This window comes from Pelophylax lessonae, assembly GCF_965119305.1.
Source record: "Pelophylax lessonae genome assembly, chromosome: 1".
Lineage (NCBI taxonomy): Eukaryota > Metazoa > Chordata > Amphibia > Anura > Ranidae > Pelophylax > Pelophylax lessonae.
The window spans coordinates 246,893,162-246,910,086 of record NC_138768.1 but is presented as its reverse complement, the minus strand read 5'-3'; the positions used below and the strand labels follow the sequence as shown (position 1 = coordinate 246,910,086).

Genomic DNA, 16,925 nt, shown 5'->3' with positions numbered 1-16,925 from the left:
CGGAAAGGTTTTTCCCTTCTAACCTGCACTTGTCCCCAGATCACTTACGGGGTCTCTTTGGGGCAGTGCAAGACTTGCTATTTCAAGGAGTGATTTTTCTGGTTCTGACTTGAAAAAATTTTCAAGGTTTTTTTTTTTTACTCAAACCTCTTTAAAGTCCCCAGGAAGGAAGGCAAGGTACGTCCATTTCTGGACTTCAAGGCGATAAGCTGCTTTGTGCGAGTACAGAAGTTCCACATGGAGTCCATTCACATGGTAGTGGCGTCCCTACATCAGGGGGATTTCTTCTCGCTTCTTTCGACATAAAGAACATCTAATATGTGCTGGTCGCCAGCACTTCCTCTGTTTTGCTGTGGACGAGGAGCATTATCAGTTTGTGGGGCTGACCTTTAGTCTCACCTCCGCACCTTGGGTCTTTACAGGAGTGTTGGCCCCGGTGCTGGCATTTTTTGAGTCAGCAGGGGATCGCGGTTCTGGGGTACCTGGATGATCATTTTCTGCGAGCGGAGTCTCCGACTGCTCTGATGGACTACTAGCAATTGCTCTGCAAAGTCTGGGTGTTTGTGGGATCCTGAACATTCAGGAGTCTGCTATGTTTCTGTTCACATAAAATGGCCTATCTGGGTCTGACTCTGGACTCAGCCTCAGCAAGAGTGTTTCTTTCTCAGGAATAATTCAAGACATTGCAGGAGGCAATTCAGCTTCTGTTGTTCAGCAGACAGTCATCCCTCTGGGCCTGCATGCCCATGCTGCGCCTTATGGTGTCCACCCTCAAAGGCGGTCTGTTTGCACAGTTACACACAAGGTCTCTGCTAAAGAGATTCTGGTGAAATGGGTCAAGGATCCATGGTCTGGAGAGGTGGCTTTGCTCTCTGGCACTTCGACAGGGAAAATCCTTCATCTCCTTTACTGGACGGTTGTCTCCATGGATGCCAGCCTGTCCGGGTGGGGCATCCTGAGCACAGACATGCTCAGGGAGTCTGGACTCTGGCAGAGCCCAGACTGCTGATTAGTGTACTGGAACTCCGAGCGACCAGACTTTGTCTGGCTTATTGGACAATCATCTTCAGGGGTGTCCGGTACGAATTCATTCAGTCAATGCCACGGCTGTGGTCTATGTCAATCACCAAGGGGGCACAAGAGGCTCAATGGAGAGTCCTGGAGTCTCAATAAGTAGCTGGCATTCTAAGTTGGGCTGACTGACTCATTCCAGCCCTCTCAAACTTCTGCCATGAGTCCTGTGCAGGATTCAGGCAGAGGGGATTCTGGAATTCCAGACTGGTCTTTCCACCAGGGTTGTGGGGGTCTGCGGGCAGGGGATTTCTGAAATCTGGAAGCCCCCACATCCCAGCCCCACTATTTGAATGGGTATGCGGTACATACTACCCCTACTTATTTACCAAAAAAGTATAAAAGTCAATAAAACACAACACAAGTTTTTGACAATTCCTTTATTAAAAAATCAAAAATTAAAAAAAAAATGTCCCCTATGTTGATCCATCATTAGTCATGATGCCCGTTGAAGGGGTTATTAAAGGGGGCTTCCAGATTCTGATAAGCCCCCCAGCCTGCAGACCCTCACAACCACTAGCCAGGGCTGTGGGGAAGAGGCCCTTGTCCCCATCAAGATGGGTACAAGCACCCCCCCATGTTGAGGGCATGTGGCCTGGTATGATTCAGGAGGGGGGCGCTCACTCTGCTTAAGAGATTCTGGTGAAATGGGTCAAGGATCCACGGTCTGGAGAGGTGGCTTCGTTCTCTGGCACTTCGACAGGGAAAATCCTTCATCTCCTGTACTGGACGGTTGTCTCCATGGATGCCAGCCTGTCCGGGTGGGGCGTCCTCAGCACAGACATGCTCAGGGAGTCTGGACTCTGGCAGAGCCCAGACTGCTGATTAGTGTACTGGAACTCCGAGCGACCAGACTTTGTCTGGCTTATTGGACAATCTTCTTCAGGGGTGTCCGGTACGAATTCATTCAGTCAATGCCACGGCTGTGGTCTATGTCAATCACCAAGGGGGCACAAGAGGCTCAGTGAAGAGTCCTGGAGTCTCAATAAGTAGCTGGCATTCTAAGTTGGGCTGACTGACTCATTCCAGCCCTCTCAAACTTCTGCCACGAGTCCTGTGCAGGATTCAGGCAGAAGGGATTCCGGCATTCCAGACTGGTCTTTCCACCAGGGTTGTGGGGGTCTGCGGGCAGGGGATTTCTGAAATCTGGAAGCCCCCACATCCCAGCCCCACTATTTGAATGGGTATGCGGTACATACTACCCCTACTTATTTACCAAAAAAGTATAAAAGTAAATAAAACACAACACAAGTTTTTGACAATTCCTTTATTAAAAAATCAAAAATTAAAAAAAAAATGTCCCCTATGTTGATCCATCATCAGTCATGATGCCCGTTAAAGGGGTTGTTAAAGGGGGCTTCCAGATTCCAGAAGCCCCCCAGCCTGCAGACCCTCACAACCACTAGCCAGGGCTGTGGGGAAGAGGCCCTTGTCCCCATCAAGATGGGGACAAGTACCCCCCCATGTTGAGGGCATGTGGCCTGGTATGATTCAGGGGGGGGGGCGCTCATTCGCCCCCCCCTCCCCTTTCCTGGTCTGCCAGGCTGCATGCTCAGATAAGGGTCTGGTTTGGATTTTAGGGGGGACCCCATGCCACTTTTTTTACATTTGGCATGGGGTTCCCCTCAAAATCCATACCAGACTCAAGTGTCTGCTATGGATTTGGGGGGTACCCCACGCCTTTTGTTTAAGTTTTGACATGGGTCTCCCCTTAAATTCCAAAACTATGGTGATTGGGGGGACCCCCACACCTTTTTTCAGATTTTTTATTGACGGGAATGTTTTTTCTTTTTACATTCAGCTGTCAGTGGGGAACCCTAGTGTGTAAGTTGCTAAAAGCTTTAAAACAAGGCAAAACACTGCTAAATGCCAGCAAAAAAAAAAAAAAAACGCTAAAATATTAGCGTTTTTTGTCCAGTGTTTCTAAAGCAGTTTTTAGCTTTCTAGTGTGCACGAAGCCTGAAAGTGTATGTAAACCCTAAAAATCAACTTCTCTTGTTTGCTCCATCTTGGTCTGCTAAATATCCGATTCAAATTTTTTTTTTGCTATATCTGTATTATCAGTGCTAAACATTCCTATTGATTTTACTAGAAATCGTATCAGCTGATAGCTTCATGTGCTCTCTGTCTGTACAATAGTAGAGGTTTTACAGATGAATAAAGGCTGGGGAGATGTGGAAAGGTCTGTGTATTTTGTAATGCATCAACCATTGGCTAGGCAGGGCTGACAATATGTACTTTGTAATTGAGAGTCAAAAATACACTGTGTTGTTGTGTCAGAGGAAAGTAGGAGTACCATATGAGGCATATTTATAAAGCAGTGAATGTGCCATTCACCAAATATTCACTGGCACATCAGTAAATATTGTCTATATTTGCAGCATGTTTAAAAGAGAAGTATAGGATTCTCAAAAAATATAAAAAATAATAATATGATAAAAAAAATTGATACAGCACCTGTCCAATGCTGCATCTGTCCCCCACTGCTTCTAATGCCCCGTACACACGTGCAGATTATCTGCAGACTTTTGTCTTCAGATTTACCTTTTCTATGTAGTGCAAGGGCCTGCCGGATTGCATACAAATTGAAAGTGTTTAGGTTTGACCTCATATTATATGGTTTTGGTAAGTCTGCAGACAAAAGTCTGCAGATAATCCGATAGTGTGTACAGGGCATAAGACTAAGAAGTGAGCGATCAAGGATTGATGATTGCTAAGTTCTCCGTCTTCAGTGAGCAGAGAGCTGGTGACTGACAGTCACTCTCTGCTCTGCCCCTCCAGCGCTCACTGGAGCACTGGGCTGTGGAGGAAGAAGGTGGCTCAGTCTCCCAGCAGCTTTACAGTTGGAATCGCTCCAGAGCCTGGACCAGCTGAGTGATGTCAGCCAACAGCGGACTTTAGCATGCTGTTGGCTAAAGAAACTGCACTCCTGTGATCCCCACGAGAAGTAAAGACAAAAGAGCTTTGGCCATACCTTTCCTTTTAACCCTTTGCTATTAGCTTCACACATAAAATGCGGAAGTGGGCAACTGTAATTGACACCACTGAGTCTGCTGGGGCCTCTGACATCCCATCCAGGATGTCTAAACAAGGGAGGATTTTATGTGTAAATAAGACATACAGTATATATATATATATATATATATATATATATATATATATATACATATATATATATATATATATATATATATATATTGTATATACACACTGTTAGAAAAAAATGAAAGGAACCCTTTTTAATCAGAGTATAGCATCAAGTCAAGTAAACTCCTGGGATATTGATCTGGTCAGTTAGGTAGCCAAGGGGGTTGTTATTAAGTTTCAGCTTCTTTGGTGTTAATTAAATTAACAGCAGGTGCACTAGATGGGCAACAATGAGAAAGCCTCCAAAACAGGAATGGTTTTACAGGTGGAGGCCACTGACATTTTTGTTCCCTACTCATCTTTTCTGTCTGTTTTCACTAGTTTTGCATTTGGCTAAGGTCATTGTCACTACTGATAGCATGAGGTGATACCTGGACCCTATAGAGCTTGCACAGGCAGTCCAACTCCTCCAGGATGGCAGATCAATATGTGCCATTGCCAGAAGGTTTTCTGTGTTTCCCAGCACAGTCTCAAGAGCATGGAGGAGATTCTAGGAGACAGGCAGTTACTCTAGGAGAGCTGGACAGGGCTGTAGAAGGTCCTGAACCCATCAGCAGGACCAGTATCTACTCGTTTGTGCAAGGAGAACCAGGATGAGCACTGCCAGAGCCCTACAAAATGACCTCCAGCAGGCCAATGGTGTGAATGTCTCTGATGAAACAATCATAAACATGCTTCAGGAGGGTAACCTGAGGTCCTCTAGTGGGCCCTGTGGTCACTGCCCGGCACCATGGAGCTCGATTGACATTTGCCATTGAACACCAGAATGGGCAGGTCCACCACTGGTGCCCTGTGCTTTTCACAGATGAGAGCAGGTTCACCCTGAGCACATGTGACAGACATGAAAGGGTCTGCAGAACCTGTGGAGAACACTATGCTGCTTGTAAGATCGTTCAGCATGACCGGTTTGGTGGTGGGTCAGTTATAGTCTGGGGAGGCATATCCATGGAGGGACGCACAGTCCTCTACAGGCTAGACAATTGCACCCTGACTGCCATTATGTATCAGGATGAAATCCTTGGGCCCATTGTCAGACTCTACGCTGGTGCAGTGGGTCCTGGGTTCCTTCTGATGTATAACAATGCCCAGCTTCATGTGGTGAGTGTACAGCCAGTTCCTGGAGGATGAAGGAATTAATATCATTGAATGGCCCTAACGCTTGCCTGACCTAAATCCTAAAGAACATCTCTGGAACATTACGTTTCGATCCATCCAACGCCACCAGGTTGCACCACAGTCTGTTCAGGAGCTCAGCAATGCCCTGGTCCAGATCAGGGAGGAAATACCCCAGGACACCATCTGTCGTCTCACCATCTGTCGTCAGGCATGCATACAAGCACGTGGGGCCCATACAAATTACTGAGTATCGTTTTAAGTTGCTGCAATGAAATTTCAGCACAATGGACTAGCCTACTGCATCATTTTTTCACTTTTATTTCTTTGAAATCTTTGAATTCAGCCTTCTGGCATCCTTTTCTTTCATTCCTAACACATTACCCAGTCCACATCAGTATAGCTATCTAGCATATTGTTCCTTCCCCATTGAGATCTGATGTGTTTTCAAAGTATTCCTTTAATTTTTTGAGCAGTGTGTGTGTATCTATCTATCTATCTATCTATCTATCTATCTATCTATCTATCTATCTATCTATCTATCTATCTATCTATCTATCTATCTATCTATCTATCTATCTATCTATCTATCTATCTATCTATCTATCTATCTATCTATCTATCTATCTATCTATCTATCTATCTATCTATCTATCTATCTATCTATCTATCTATCTATCTATCTATCTACACAGTATATGAAGATTATTGTTGAAATTATTGTTTGTTTACCCTACCAGTTAAAATTAAAAAGCAGCTCTTGTTGCCATTCTACCTCTATCTTTGGTACTCCGCCCTCAATTACAGTGCTGGCCTTCTACCAGTGTGCATGGCACCCTGCCTATTTCCAGTAAGTCCATGGTGTCAAAGACTTGCACCATGGGGTCCTGTGCTTACAGGAGAATGTCATTAAGTTTCTTTTTAGGACTTGCCCGATACTGTAGGAAGAAGACTAGGTATAAAGCTCATGATATTATATAACCAGAACAAAGGTATGTACTGTATATAAAATGCAAGACAAAAATAAATAAATAAAGGGTACCTGAATGCTATAAAGGTTAAGGACTCTGGATTTGTACTTAGCAGAATTTTTGTTATCTGTCACTTTTAATAAGCATACATATTTTACATTACAAATTTAATTTACTACATGGATTCTATTATAGTTATTGAACTGTGGATTACAGTACAAGAGTTGCTGCCGCAGTGTAACGGTTTGTTTTGCATTTGCTTTTTTATCATATTCACATCTTGTGAGTATATGTTTATAGGAAGAGTGCTTAGTTTTCCTCATGATGCAAGCCAAAACGTGTCTTATGAGTTCCTTTTCATTCTGTGTTTAGCCCCAGAATGGATTTTTACATCTGTATCATGACATATTTTTTTGTACGCTTGAGTAGATCTTTATTACTTTCTTTCTTACATGATGTGATTGTAATTTACTGAATGCAAATGACCTTCTCTAGTTTATAGAATGCGTGCATCAAGTTTCACCCATATGACACTCTGTCAGGTTCCAACGAGCTGTGTTCCTGGAACATGCACATTTTATTTGAATTAAGGAAAGGGAATCACTTTATAATAGCATGCAATCGTTACTTTGTCATGTGGCATCACAAGACAACTATATAATGAAGTCTTTCCAGCACTTTAGCAGTCTACAGTTTGCAGTCCAATTTTGAAGCTTTCCCAGCAGCATCAAAAGAGAATGTTAGTATAATAGGAAATCTGGATATTATTTTAAAAGGATAAGCCATGGAAAGCACAAAATGAACTATTTTACCCAGTGTGCTTGCAGAGGGGGCACAGCTTATCCATTGCGTCAAAAAACACAAAAAAAACTGACCTAGTTCAAGTCCTTTTTTTTTATTTGTTCTGTGTTTTCTTTCCAAAGAATATGTTAGCTTCTGAAAATGATTTTAAGTAATATTAAAGTGGATGGAAACAGATTCATGAAATTTGACCTGGGCACATATATTTGTAGTGCAATAGAAAGAAATGTCCTGCGCTATGGGAAAACGATTTACTGTATTTTCTGGCGTATAAGACTACTTTTGAACCTCAAAAAAATCTCCCAAAAATGGGAGGTCGTCTTATACGCCGAGTATAATATCTCCAAGGTAACCTAAGTATAAGTATTACCGGTAGATCATGTAATAGGGGGGTCGTCTTATACGCCCAGTCGTCTTATACGCCGGAAAATACGGTAAATGCGTTCAAGCTGCTGCCCCTATCACAACTACCACGGTTGATGGCGTCTGTAAGCTTTGTTATGGGAAGAAATAGGTGTGGCGCTGCTTGTTGAATGTGTGCCTTAATGGTGACTGTGTATAACCCAAATTAAATGCCAAATACATACATGAATATATGCTAAAATATTTATAAATTTGAATATATATAATAAGGTGACTTCGCTATATTAGCAAATATTTTCATGAATAAAGTGACGTGCTAAAAACTTAACATAATCAAAATGAGTCCATAAAAAAAATCATCCAAAATGAGTCCATAAAGTGATATGTGCCTTTTAAGAGTTCAAAATCCAGGTCAAATAAAACTTTATAGTGGTAATTGGTGGTGTCCACTCACTCACCAGAGATTCTCCCCTTTTTAGGGGCAAGCCAGCATTCACAGTACCTATTTCTTCCCATAACAAACATATATCTGTAGTGTTTACTTATCTCTCTCCAAAGCACTAAGTCCCGTGATTTTCTACTGCTCCATTCTTCTGTTATTAGCATGGTAACTTCTGACAAGTTCTCTTACACAGGAGATAAAAGCAGCTGGAAATTTGTGTCGGGTGGGGGCTAGAAATAGACTAATAGAGAGCTGGTCTATTCACAGCACAGCTCTGCAAGTATCTTCGTTCTTCTGCCTATGTGGAGGAGGGGGGTGTGTGCCTTTACTCCAATCATCTGTCACACAGTCTATGCCAAGACTCCACTCCCACAGCTGAAAAAAAGAAACAAATTCTAGCACGATGTGCAATTTCCAAAGGGTATAGCACGTGGAAGATGACAGATATACAAGTAAAACTTATGGAAGGGAGATTTGTTTAATCTCTGTGTAGCATGTGAGTCCGTTCACCTCACTGGGTATATGTGAGGGTTTACATCCACTTTAATTGATGCCAATGATACCTTTCAGAAACTTTCTTTTGTGTTTTTAGCTTTGTAGAGGGGGGTCTTTTGTGTTTTTAGCTTTGTAGGGGGGGGGGGTGAATATCTGTATTTTATCTCTGTTAGATTTAGAGTGACACTGATATTAGAGTAAATAGTTGAAATGCACATTGTCCATTACTATTAGCACCTCCATTACATCAAGTTTTTACTCACTTGCAAAGCTGGCAGTGCTGCTAGAGTCTTTATCATCTGACACATACAGGTGTGTTATTTGCCTGCATCTCCCTGCTGTGGCTCCAACGTGTGGCCGCTACATCATTAGTGTGCTCCTTCTGAACTGCAGGGACACTTTCGTAATATAGAGGACAGGGGAAATGAGCACAACATGCAGCAAGTTATTTAATAGAGTAGGTAAGGGCTTAGATAGAACATCAGATTTTTTTGCTTTGTAAGTCTTCATCTCCCTGTGACACCTGCACCCTCTAATTTCTTGCCCTGATGTCAAAAGAAGTGATGAGAAATCACCAATATGGACACAGACCGCAATGAAAGTTGTGTAAAATAAATATGACCGAACTGAAACACTACTACGACAGTGTCTATGCCAAATCAATATATCATTGTGCAAAATAAATATACCCGCACTATACACTAATAAATAAATACTTCAATTTGCATAAAATAAATATATCTTGTAATTAGTTTTAAAAAAAGGGTGGACTTTGTGGATTAAATCTGATTGAATCATCTTCTTGTGTATTGTACCAATTCACAAGCATAATCTTTTTGGGGAGGTGAGTGATTTTATTTTGCGGTGATATTTTTTCACTATTTGTTATAGATTCTGCACTTTATTTTTCATTTTGTGGGGAAAGTAAGGAGTTTGTGCAATAACTCTGGGCAACTTTTTGATTGATTTTATGGACTTTATGAATTATATGGAACTTATACAGGATATATTTATTTTATGCTGAATTAATTATTTATTTACATAGTTACATAAATAGTCAGGTTGAAAACAACACAAGTCCATCTGGCTCAACTAGTAGAAAACAAAAAAACAGTAAAGAAAACCCAACCATACAATCCCATATACACAATCCTATACCCACAGTTGATCCAGAGCAAAAACCCCAGCAAAGCATGATCCAATTTGCTACAGCAGGGGAAAAAATTCCTTTGTGATCCCCGAGAGGCAATCGTATATTCCCTGGATCAACTTTACCTATAAATATTAGTACCCAGTTATATTATGTACACCCAGGAAAGACTCCAGGCCTTTTTTAAAGCAATCTAGTGAGCTAGCCAGAACCACCTCTGGAGGGAGTCTATTCCACATTTTCACAGCTCTTACTGTGAAGAAACCTTTCCCTATTTGGAGACTAAATCTGTTTTCCGCTAGTTGTAAAGAGTGCCCTCTTGTCCTCTGTGTTGACCTTAAAGTGAATAATTCAACACCATGTTTACTTTATGGACCCCTTATGTATTTCTCAATTGATTTTGCACAGACACTTTTTCAACATTTTATTAGTGTATAGTGTGGATATATTTATTTTGCACAGTTATATATTTATTTCATTTAGATTTATTTATTTATTTGATTTATTTATTTATTGATTCTGCACAGACACTGTTTTAGCACTTTAGCAGTGTTTCAGCATGGTAATATTTATTTTACACATTTATATGCAATTTTGTGATCACAGTGCCCGCAACTTAATTTATTGCACTTCTGTGGCGTGGATTCATTTACTTCCATCTAGCAGTGAAAGTTGACAGAAGTTCTGAATGGAGTTGGAATTCAAACCAGATTTATAAATACACTCACGCAGTTATGTCATTGGTATTTTTATTATTTTTGATGCACCTTTTGCAAGTTCTTTACTTTGTTTTGTTATCAGCTTTGTGTAATTTTGTGCACTTTAACATTTAGAATAGGAGAGGAAGGCTAGTGTTCTGCAGTGAACATGTGCTGATAGGAAACATGCTGACAAGATGGGAGAACAGATTGATCGAAGTGATAACTTGCGTTCTGCTGCTACTTTATTGTCCAATCATCAGAGTGGGGCTATGTTCTTAACCAATCTGAACCACTACTGCAGTTCAAGGATCTGGCTATGCTGTGTGGCTGAAATGCCTGGATGGATCCAGGATAGGATGAAATTGCCTTGTGCGGGTATAATTATCCATATTTGTATTTAATGGCGTAATAAGTGGCTTGCTTAGAGTCTAACTTTATCTGTAACAGTGGGGTTGATTTACCAAAACTGGAGAGTGCAAAATCTGGTGAAGCTCTGCATAGAAACCAATCAGCTTCCAGGTTATTTTGTCAAAGCTTAACCACCTCAGTTCCGGAAGGTTTTACCCCCTTAATGACCAGGCCATTTTTTGCGATTCGGCACTGCGTTATTTTAACAAAAAATTGCCCGGTCGTGCGACGCTGTACCCAAATACAATTAATGTCATTTTTTTCCCCATTAATAGAGCTTTCTTTTGGTGGTATTTGATCACCTCTGCGGTTTTTAGATTTTGTGCTATGAACAAAAAAAGAGTGACAATTTTGAAAAAAAAAAAACATATTTTTTACTTTCTGCTATAAAACATTCCCAATAAAAAAAATGTAAAAAATCTAATTTTTTTATCAGTTTAGGCCAATTTGTATTCTGCTACATTTTTTTGGTAAAAAAAATCCCAAAAAGCGTATTTTAATTGGTTTGCGCAAAAGTTATACCAAAACTATGGGATAGATTTTTGGACTTTTTATTTTTTTTCTTTTTATTAGTAATGACGGCGATCTGTGATTTTTAGCGGGACTGCGACATTGCGGCGGACAGATCGGACCCCTAACTGACATTTTTGACACTTTTTTGGGGACCAGTGACATTAATACAGTAATCAGTGCTAAATATTATGCACCGTTCCTGTATACATGATACTGGCAGGGAAGAGGTTAATACTGAGGGTGATCAAAGGGGTTAATATATGCCTAAAAATGCTTACTGACTGTGGGGGGGGGGCCCTGTGACAGGCAGAGAGAGATCGGGATTTCAGCTTAGCTGAAACTCCTGATCTCTCTCTCTGCCTGTGTAAAAGAAGACCCGCCTGCTTTGTTTACATAAGCAGATGGGTCTTCTGTCAGTTTCTCTGACGATCGCAGGAGACGGCTCCTCCCGCTGCCTGACTCCCTCTGTGTCTAATCACAACGGGAGCGCGGTCTCGGCGGCACGCGCGCCACCGGGACCGCGTACACATAATCACGTGATTATGCACAGCCAAGCCGCCCTGCCGCAGTAAATCTGCGTGGGGCAGTTGGCAACTGGTTAATTGAACAAGTTGAAGTTAGAAGCTGATTGGCTGCCATGCACAGCTGCACCAGATTTTGCACTCTCCAGTTTTAGTAAATCAAACCCACTGTTTATTTAGACAAAAGAAATCCCCTAAAGATCCTTCCTTGTAGCAGCCTTTGTCTGTCCCAGGCAATGGACTGCATGTCTCATATACCTAATACAAATAGAGATGTGTGAAATTTTATATGTGCATGTGTAACAACTGATTTATCATAACTAGTGTTGAGCAGCATATTTGCCTTAATAAATCATCCCCAATATGTTTGTATATACCTCTCTATCATATATAAAGTTTTTTTATTTTGACCTTCTGTAAATAAATACATTTCTATGACGTAATTCATTCCATAATCAAGTCCAAATGTTCTTTTTTTGTTCATAACAGGTGAAGTTGGACTATGAGCAGCTTCGAGAAACCCTCACTATAGTCACCAAAGAAAGAGATTTGGCTGTGAAGGAGAAGTACCAGCTCCAAGCCAAACTGGAGAACCTAGAGCAGGTCCTAAAGGTGAGACAAAGCCTTGTCACTTAGATGGGATTGTTCTGACTAATGCTATAATATTTGATGAGCTCACTGATTGATGCGTATGAGCTAATTGATTGGCATGAACCAGGATTTAACCTGGGTTGTGCCATTTTCAAATGTGGATAGCTGCAAAGAGTTTGTGCTATTTTCACTTGCTCTCCCATGTTGACCTGCATGCCCTTCTGATGTTTACCCTGTGTCTGCCTGCCGTATTTCACAGACAATCAAGCCGGAATATACAGTATATAGTATATTAAAGCATTGTGGGACACAACAATCAACTGATCATTGCCATCATTAGTCACAGTGCTTTGAGATCTATTCTTACAGTGCATTAAAAGTCATAGGCATATCATCACAATTATCCTCATTTATTACCGTCATAGACAGTGCTAATTGCCAGTGTTCACTGCTTACTGTCAATATTAATTCTCACTTCTCACCTCTGTATGCTGTATTATTTACACATAACTTCACATGCAAAACCAAAGAGCTGCAAAGCCAAAGAACTGCATTAAGTAGAGTCAGTTTTAGGGCTAGATCTCAAGAGAACCTGTATTTTGCACATATTAGACAAAAAAATCAGGTTTTCTGCATAAGAGGCGCCAAAAGTAGCATGAACTTACCTTTACTGCATTGCACCCACCCTGCTCCCAAGCCAGAGGAAAACCCAGTACTTCCAGATATGAGGCAATCATGATACATCCCCTGCATACCACATTTTAAGATTTAAGCCCCGTACACACGTACCGATTGTCGGCCGTAAATATTCGGCCGACGACCGATCGGCCGTTTGTAGGCTTGTTAGTATGATGCTTCCGACAGCCGACAGCGCATTTTCGGCCGTACAGAATCTGTCGTGCAGGCATTAAAATTTTTGTTGGCCAACACCAGAACGGCCGATTGTTCGCCAGTCAGTACAGAATTCGGACGACAATCAGCAGATTTGCAAGACTGGGCATGCTCAGAAAAGAAAAAAGACAAGGAAAGTTAACCATCACATGACATCACTTCTGCAGTCGGCTGTTGTTGGCCGACAAAATTCGTGTGCAGTCTTTTGCAGATTTCAACAGACACGACAGCCCTGGACAAAAGACGGCCGTTCGTTCGGCCGACGATCGCTACGTGTGTACGGGGCTTAAGTATCTAAACAGGCCAGATTACTGCCCCATGAGGGGGTGGGGAATCTAGTGTTAGTTTGCACAGCTTTGTTCAAGTTTTAGTTTTCAGAAAGTAAAACATTCACCTGAATTTCCAGGTCTAGTTATAGCATGGGATAGGTTGAAAGATGTAAAGCTCTGACTGCTTACAGTGCCTCTTATTCAAGAAATCTATTACTTTGTCTTGTTGAAGCAAAGAGCAGGCTTACTTTAAAGTGATATTAAAGGTTAACATTTAAAAAAAAGAAAGCAGCTTGCTATGGGGAAGCTTGTGCGTGCTCGCTCACCGAGTCCCGTTCTGTGTGTCCAGAATACACACAGAATGGGGCTTGACCCCACCACGTCCCCTCCTCACTGGCTATGATTGACAGCATCTGGAGCCAATGGCTGTCTCTCAGCCAACGAGGAGGCAGAGACCCAGGAGAGCCGCCGCTCTTGTGCACATGGTAAAAAAAAACCTTCAACATTTAGACCCACTTGTTGAAATGTTTTATGCTTTGCCCGTGTGTAGTACAACAAGCCTAGACACTGAAGAATCCATCTTCCAAAAATGTCTCTAAACTTTTCTACGCTGGTTTTATAAATGAATGAATCAAATTTAAATGAATGAGTACATTTTTCTTGGCGTCTTCTATTTTTTTTTTTTTTTTAATAATCAGCATGACATGATATAGTGAAGTGAAACCTTCAGTAAACAAAGCAGATATATTCCAAATAAATTTGATCCCATCAAAGTCCCCACTACATCAGAATTCCCTATATATGAGCATCCCTATAAGAGTCCCCCTTACATCAGTGTCCCCAGAAAAGTACCCCTTACATCATGGTCTCCATTAGAGTCCCCTTTTAAATTAGAGGGCTGGATAAATTCTTGCAGCATGCCAAATTTGGTGCACGGGCAGTAGTTTGTAGTAGGGATCGACTGATATTGGTTTTTCGTTACCGATATCGATATGTTGGCCATTGCATACCGATATGGGCCGATATTTTGAACATTTACAGTTTTGCAAAATAAACACAATTTTCGACACAAATCTGTTACTGAACATGTTAATGTTTGCTTATTAACATTTTTAACATTAAGGGCTCGTTCTTCACACCTTAACTGCATGAAAACTGATAGGAAAACCGCACTTGCGGGGACATCAGTTTCACATCATCTGATTGTGAATGATGCATAAACTGCTGCAGTAGTGCACTCACTCACTGCAATAATTTTAAATCACTACTGCAGTGCAGTCAGTGCAAATCTGCTAGAAAAAAAGTTAGACAGTGGATTGGAGTCAGTGGACTACTGCTGCAGTAGTGCACCACTCACTGCTGCAATCATTTTAAATCACTACTGCAGTGCAGTCACTTCCTCTATGGGGAGGAGGGTCTCAATGACATTGGCAACAATGTCCGACTGATCAGCAATAGGGCAAGAATATCCTCCATATTCACCTGAATATATGGTAAGAGCTCACTTCTGCTCCAGCATTCTTTGCAGCATGTGAAGTGTTGAGTTCTATTGTGTTGTAACAGCATTAATCAAGTTGTGTTTGGGTAGGCCAAGGTCTTCCTGAATGCACCTCAGTCGCTGCTTGGCAAGGATTGAATGGTGGAAATGGCCTGCGCACCTCTTGAGCATGTTAATTATGTCAAGCAAAGCTCTCTGGTTTGACAGACCATCATTTACCACAAGTTAGAGGGTGTGTGCCATGCAACTGAGGTCTGACACTTCAGCAAGTCTCATACCATGTTCGCTCCGCTGTCTTGAAGCACAAGCATCACTCAATCTTTGGTGATTCCCTATTCTTCTAGCATGCCTAGAAACCTTTCTCTAATGTACTCCCCAGTGTGGGATCCTATGCATCACTTTTGTATTCAACACCAAATGCCTTCTTGTCCATCCGTTGTCAATGAAGTGGCATGTAAGACTCATTAGTGATTCTGTTTGTCCTGACCAGCAGTCGGTCATGAATGAGAGTGAGTTGCCAGCATTCTCTGATTTCAGCATAGCCTTTACTTTCTCAACAACCTTTTGGTGAATCTTTCCCAGCATTTCGGTTCGATAATGCTTGTCACTCTTCAGTGTGTACATTGGCCCAACTATGGACATCAACTGCTTAAAATCAGAGTGAGATACCATTGTAAATGGCTGGTTATCAGTGACCATCATCTCTGTGATTACTCTGTCCAGCAGTTGGGATCTTCCATCCGATTTTAGGCACCTTTTTTTTTTTTCTGAAACATATCTGTTATTGTTGCCTGGGATAGTGATGTTTCACCTTGTGATTCATTTTGTTTTTTCTGTGCTGCATAATATAATTCAACATGATGAACTCTTTGATGGACCCAAAGATTTGATGTTTCTTTGGTTTTTGCAGTTATTGATCCCATGCTTACATTGTTTGTGCACACTGCTGCTGCTTTTCCTGGAGATGGAGATGAGAAATAGTCCCAGACCACACTTTTTTATCTGCATCCATCTCCATTGAAATTTGAAAGACACTACTGAAATTGAATATAGGCTTAAAAAAACTGTCTGGCTGGGACCCTTTGGTGGGTGGCTGTCTGGCTGGCAGGCACCCTTTCGTGGGTGACTGGCTGGCTGGCACCCTGTGGTGGGTGGGTGGCTGGCTGGCACCCTTTGGTGGGTGGGTGGGTGCCTGGCTGGAACCCTTTGGTGGGTGGGTGGTTGGTTGGCTGGCTGGCACCCTTTGGTGGGTGTCTGGCTGGCACCCTGTGGTGGGTGGCTGGCTGGCACCCTGTGGTGGGTGACTGGCTGGCTGGCACCCTGAGGTGGGTGGCTGTCTCGCTGGCACCCTGTGGTGGTGGATGGCTGGCTGGCTGGCACCCTTTGGTGGCTGGCACCCTGTGTTGGGTGGCTGGCCGGCACCCTATGGTGGGTGGCTATCACCCTGTGGTGGGTGGGTGGCTGGCTGGCACCCTGTGGTGGGTGGCTGGCTGGCACCTTTTGGTGGGGGGCTGGCTGGCACCCTGTGTGATGGCTGGCACCCTTTGGTGGGTGGCTGGCTGGCACCCTGTGTGGTGGGTGGCTGGCTGGTAGAGGCCTAGGGCCTGTGGCTGGCTGGCTGGCTGGTACAGGCAGGGCCTGTTGCTGGCTGTTACAGGCAGGGCCTCTGGCTGGTACAGGCCTGTGGGTGTGTGGGTGGCTGGCACCGGGCAGCTGTGGGTGGGTGTATGTATGGCGGTTGTGTTAAACACACTGTGTGCACTGTAAACTGCACTGTACACTCACTGTCCCTAGACTTCCCGACTCCAGGTGAGACTGAGGGAGGCAGCCTAAGAAGGCAGAAGCTGTCCCAGTGCGCGGAGGCCCAACATACGCAATGATGTCACGACAATATCGGCAATAAAACCTCCGGGGCCGATTCCGATATATCAGGGAAAGTGCATATCGGCTCTCGATATATATCGGCCTTGCCGATAATCG

The 16,925-nt window shown here is 42.7% G+C and overlaps 1 protein-coding gene across 16 annotated transcripts in view; it reads left to right on the top strand.

The window, feature by feature from the left end:
• RIMBP2 (RIMS binding protein 2) overlaps positions 1 to 16,925 on the top strand; it is an 855,912-nt gene that overhangs the window by 573,041 nt on the left and 265,946 nt on the right. For all 16 annotated transcript variants that reach the window (XM_082266906.1, XM_082266905.1, XM_082266904.1 and 13 more), the window contains one exon: positions 12,186 to 12,308. In XM_082266906.1, coding sequence (XP_082123032.1) covers positions 12,186 to 12,308 — 123 coding nt within the window. The remainder of the gene's footprint in view (positions 1 to 12,185; positions 12,309 to 16,925) is intronic.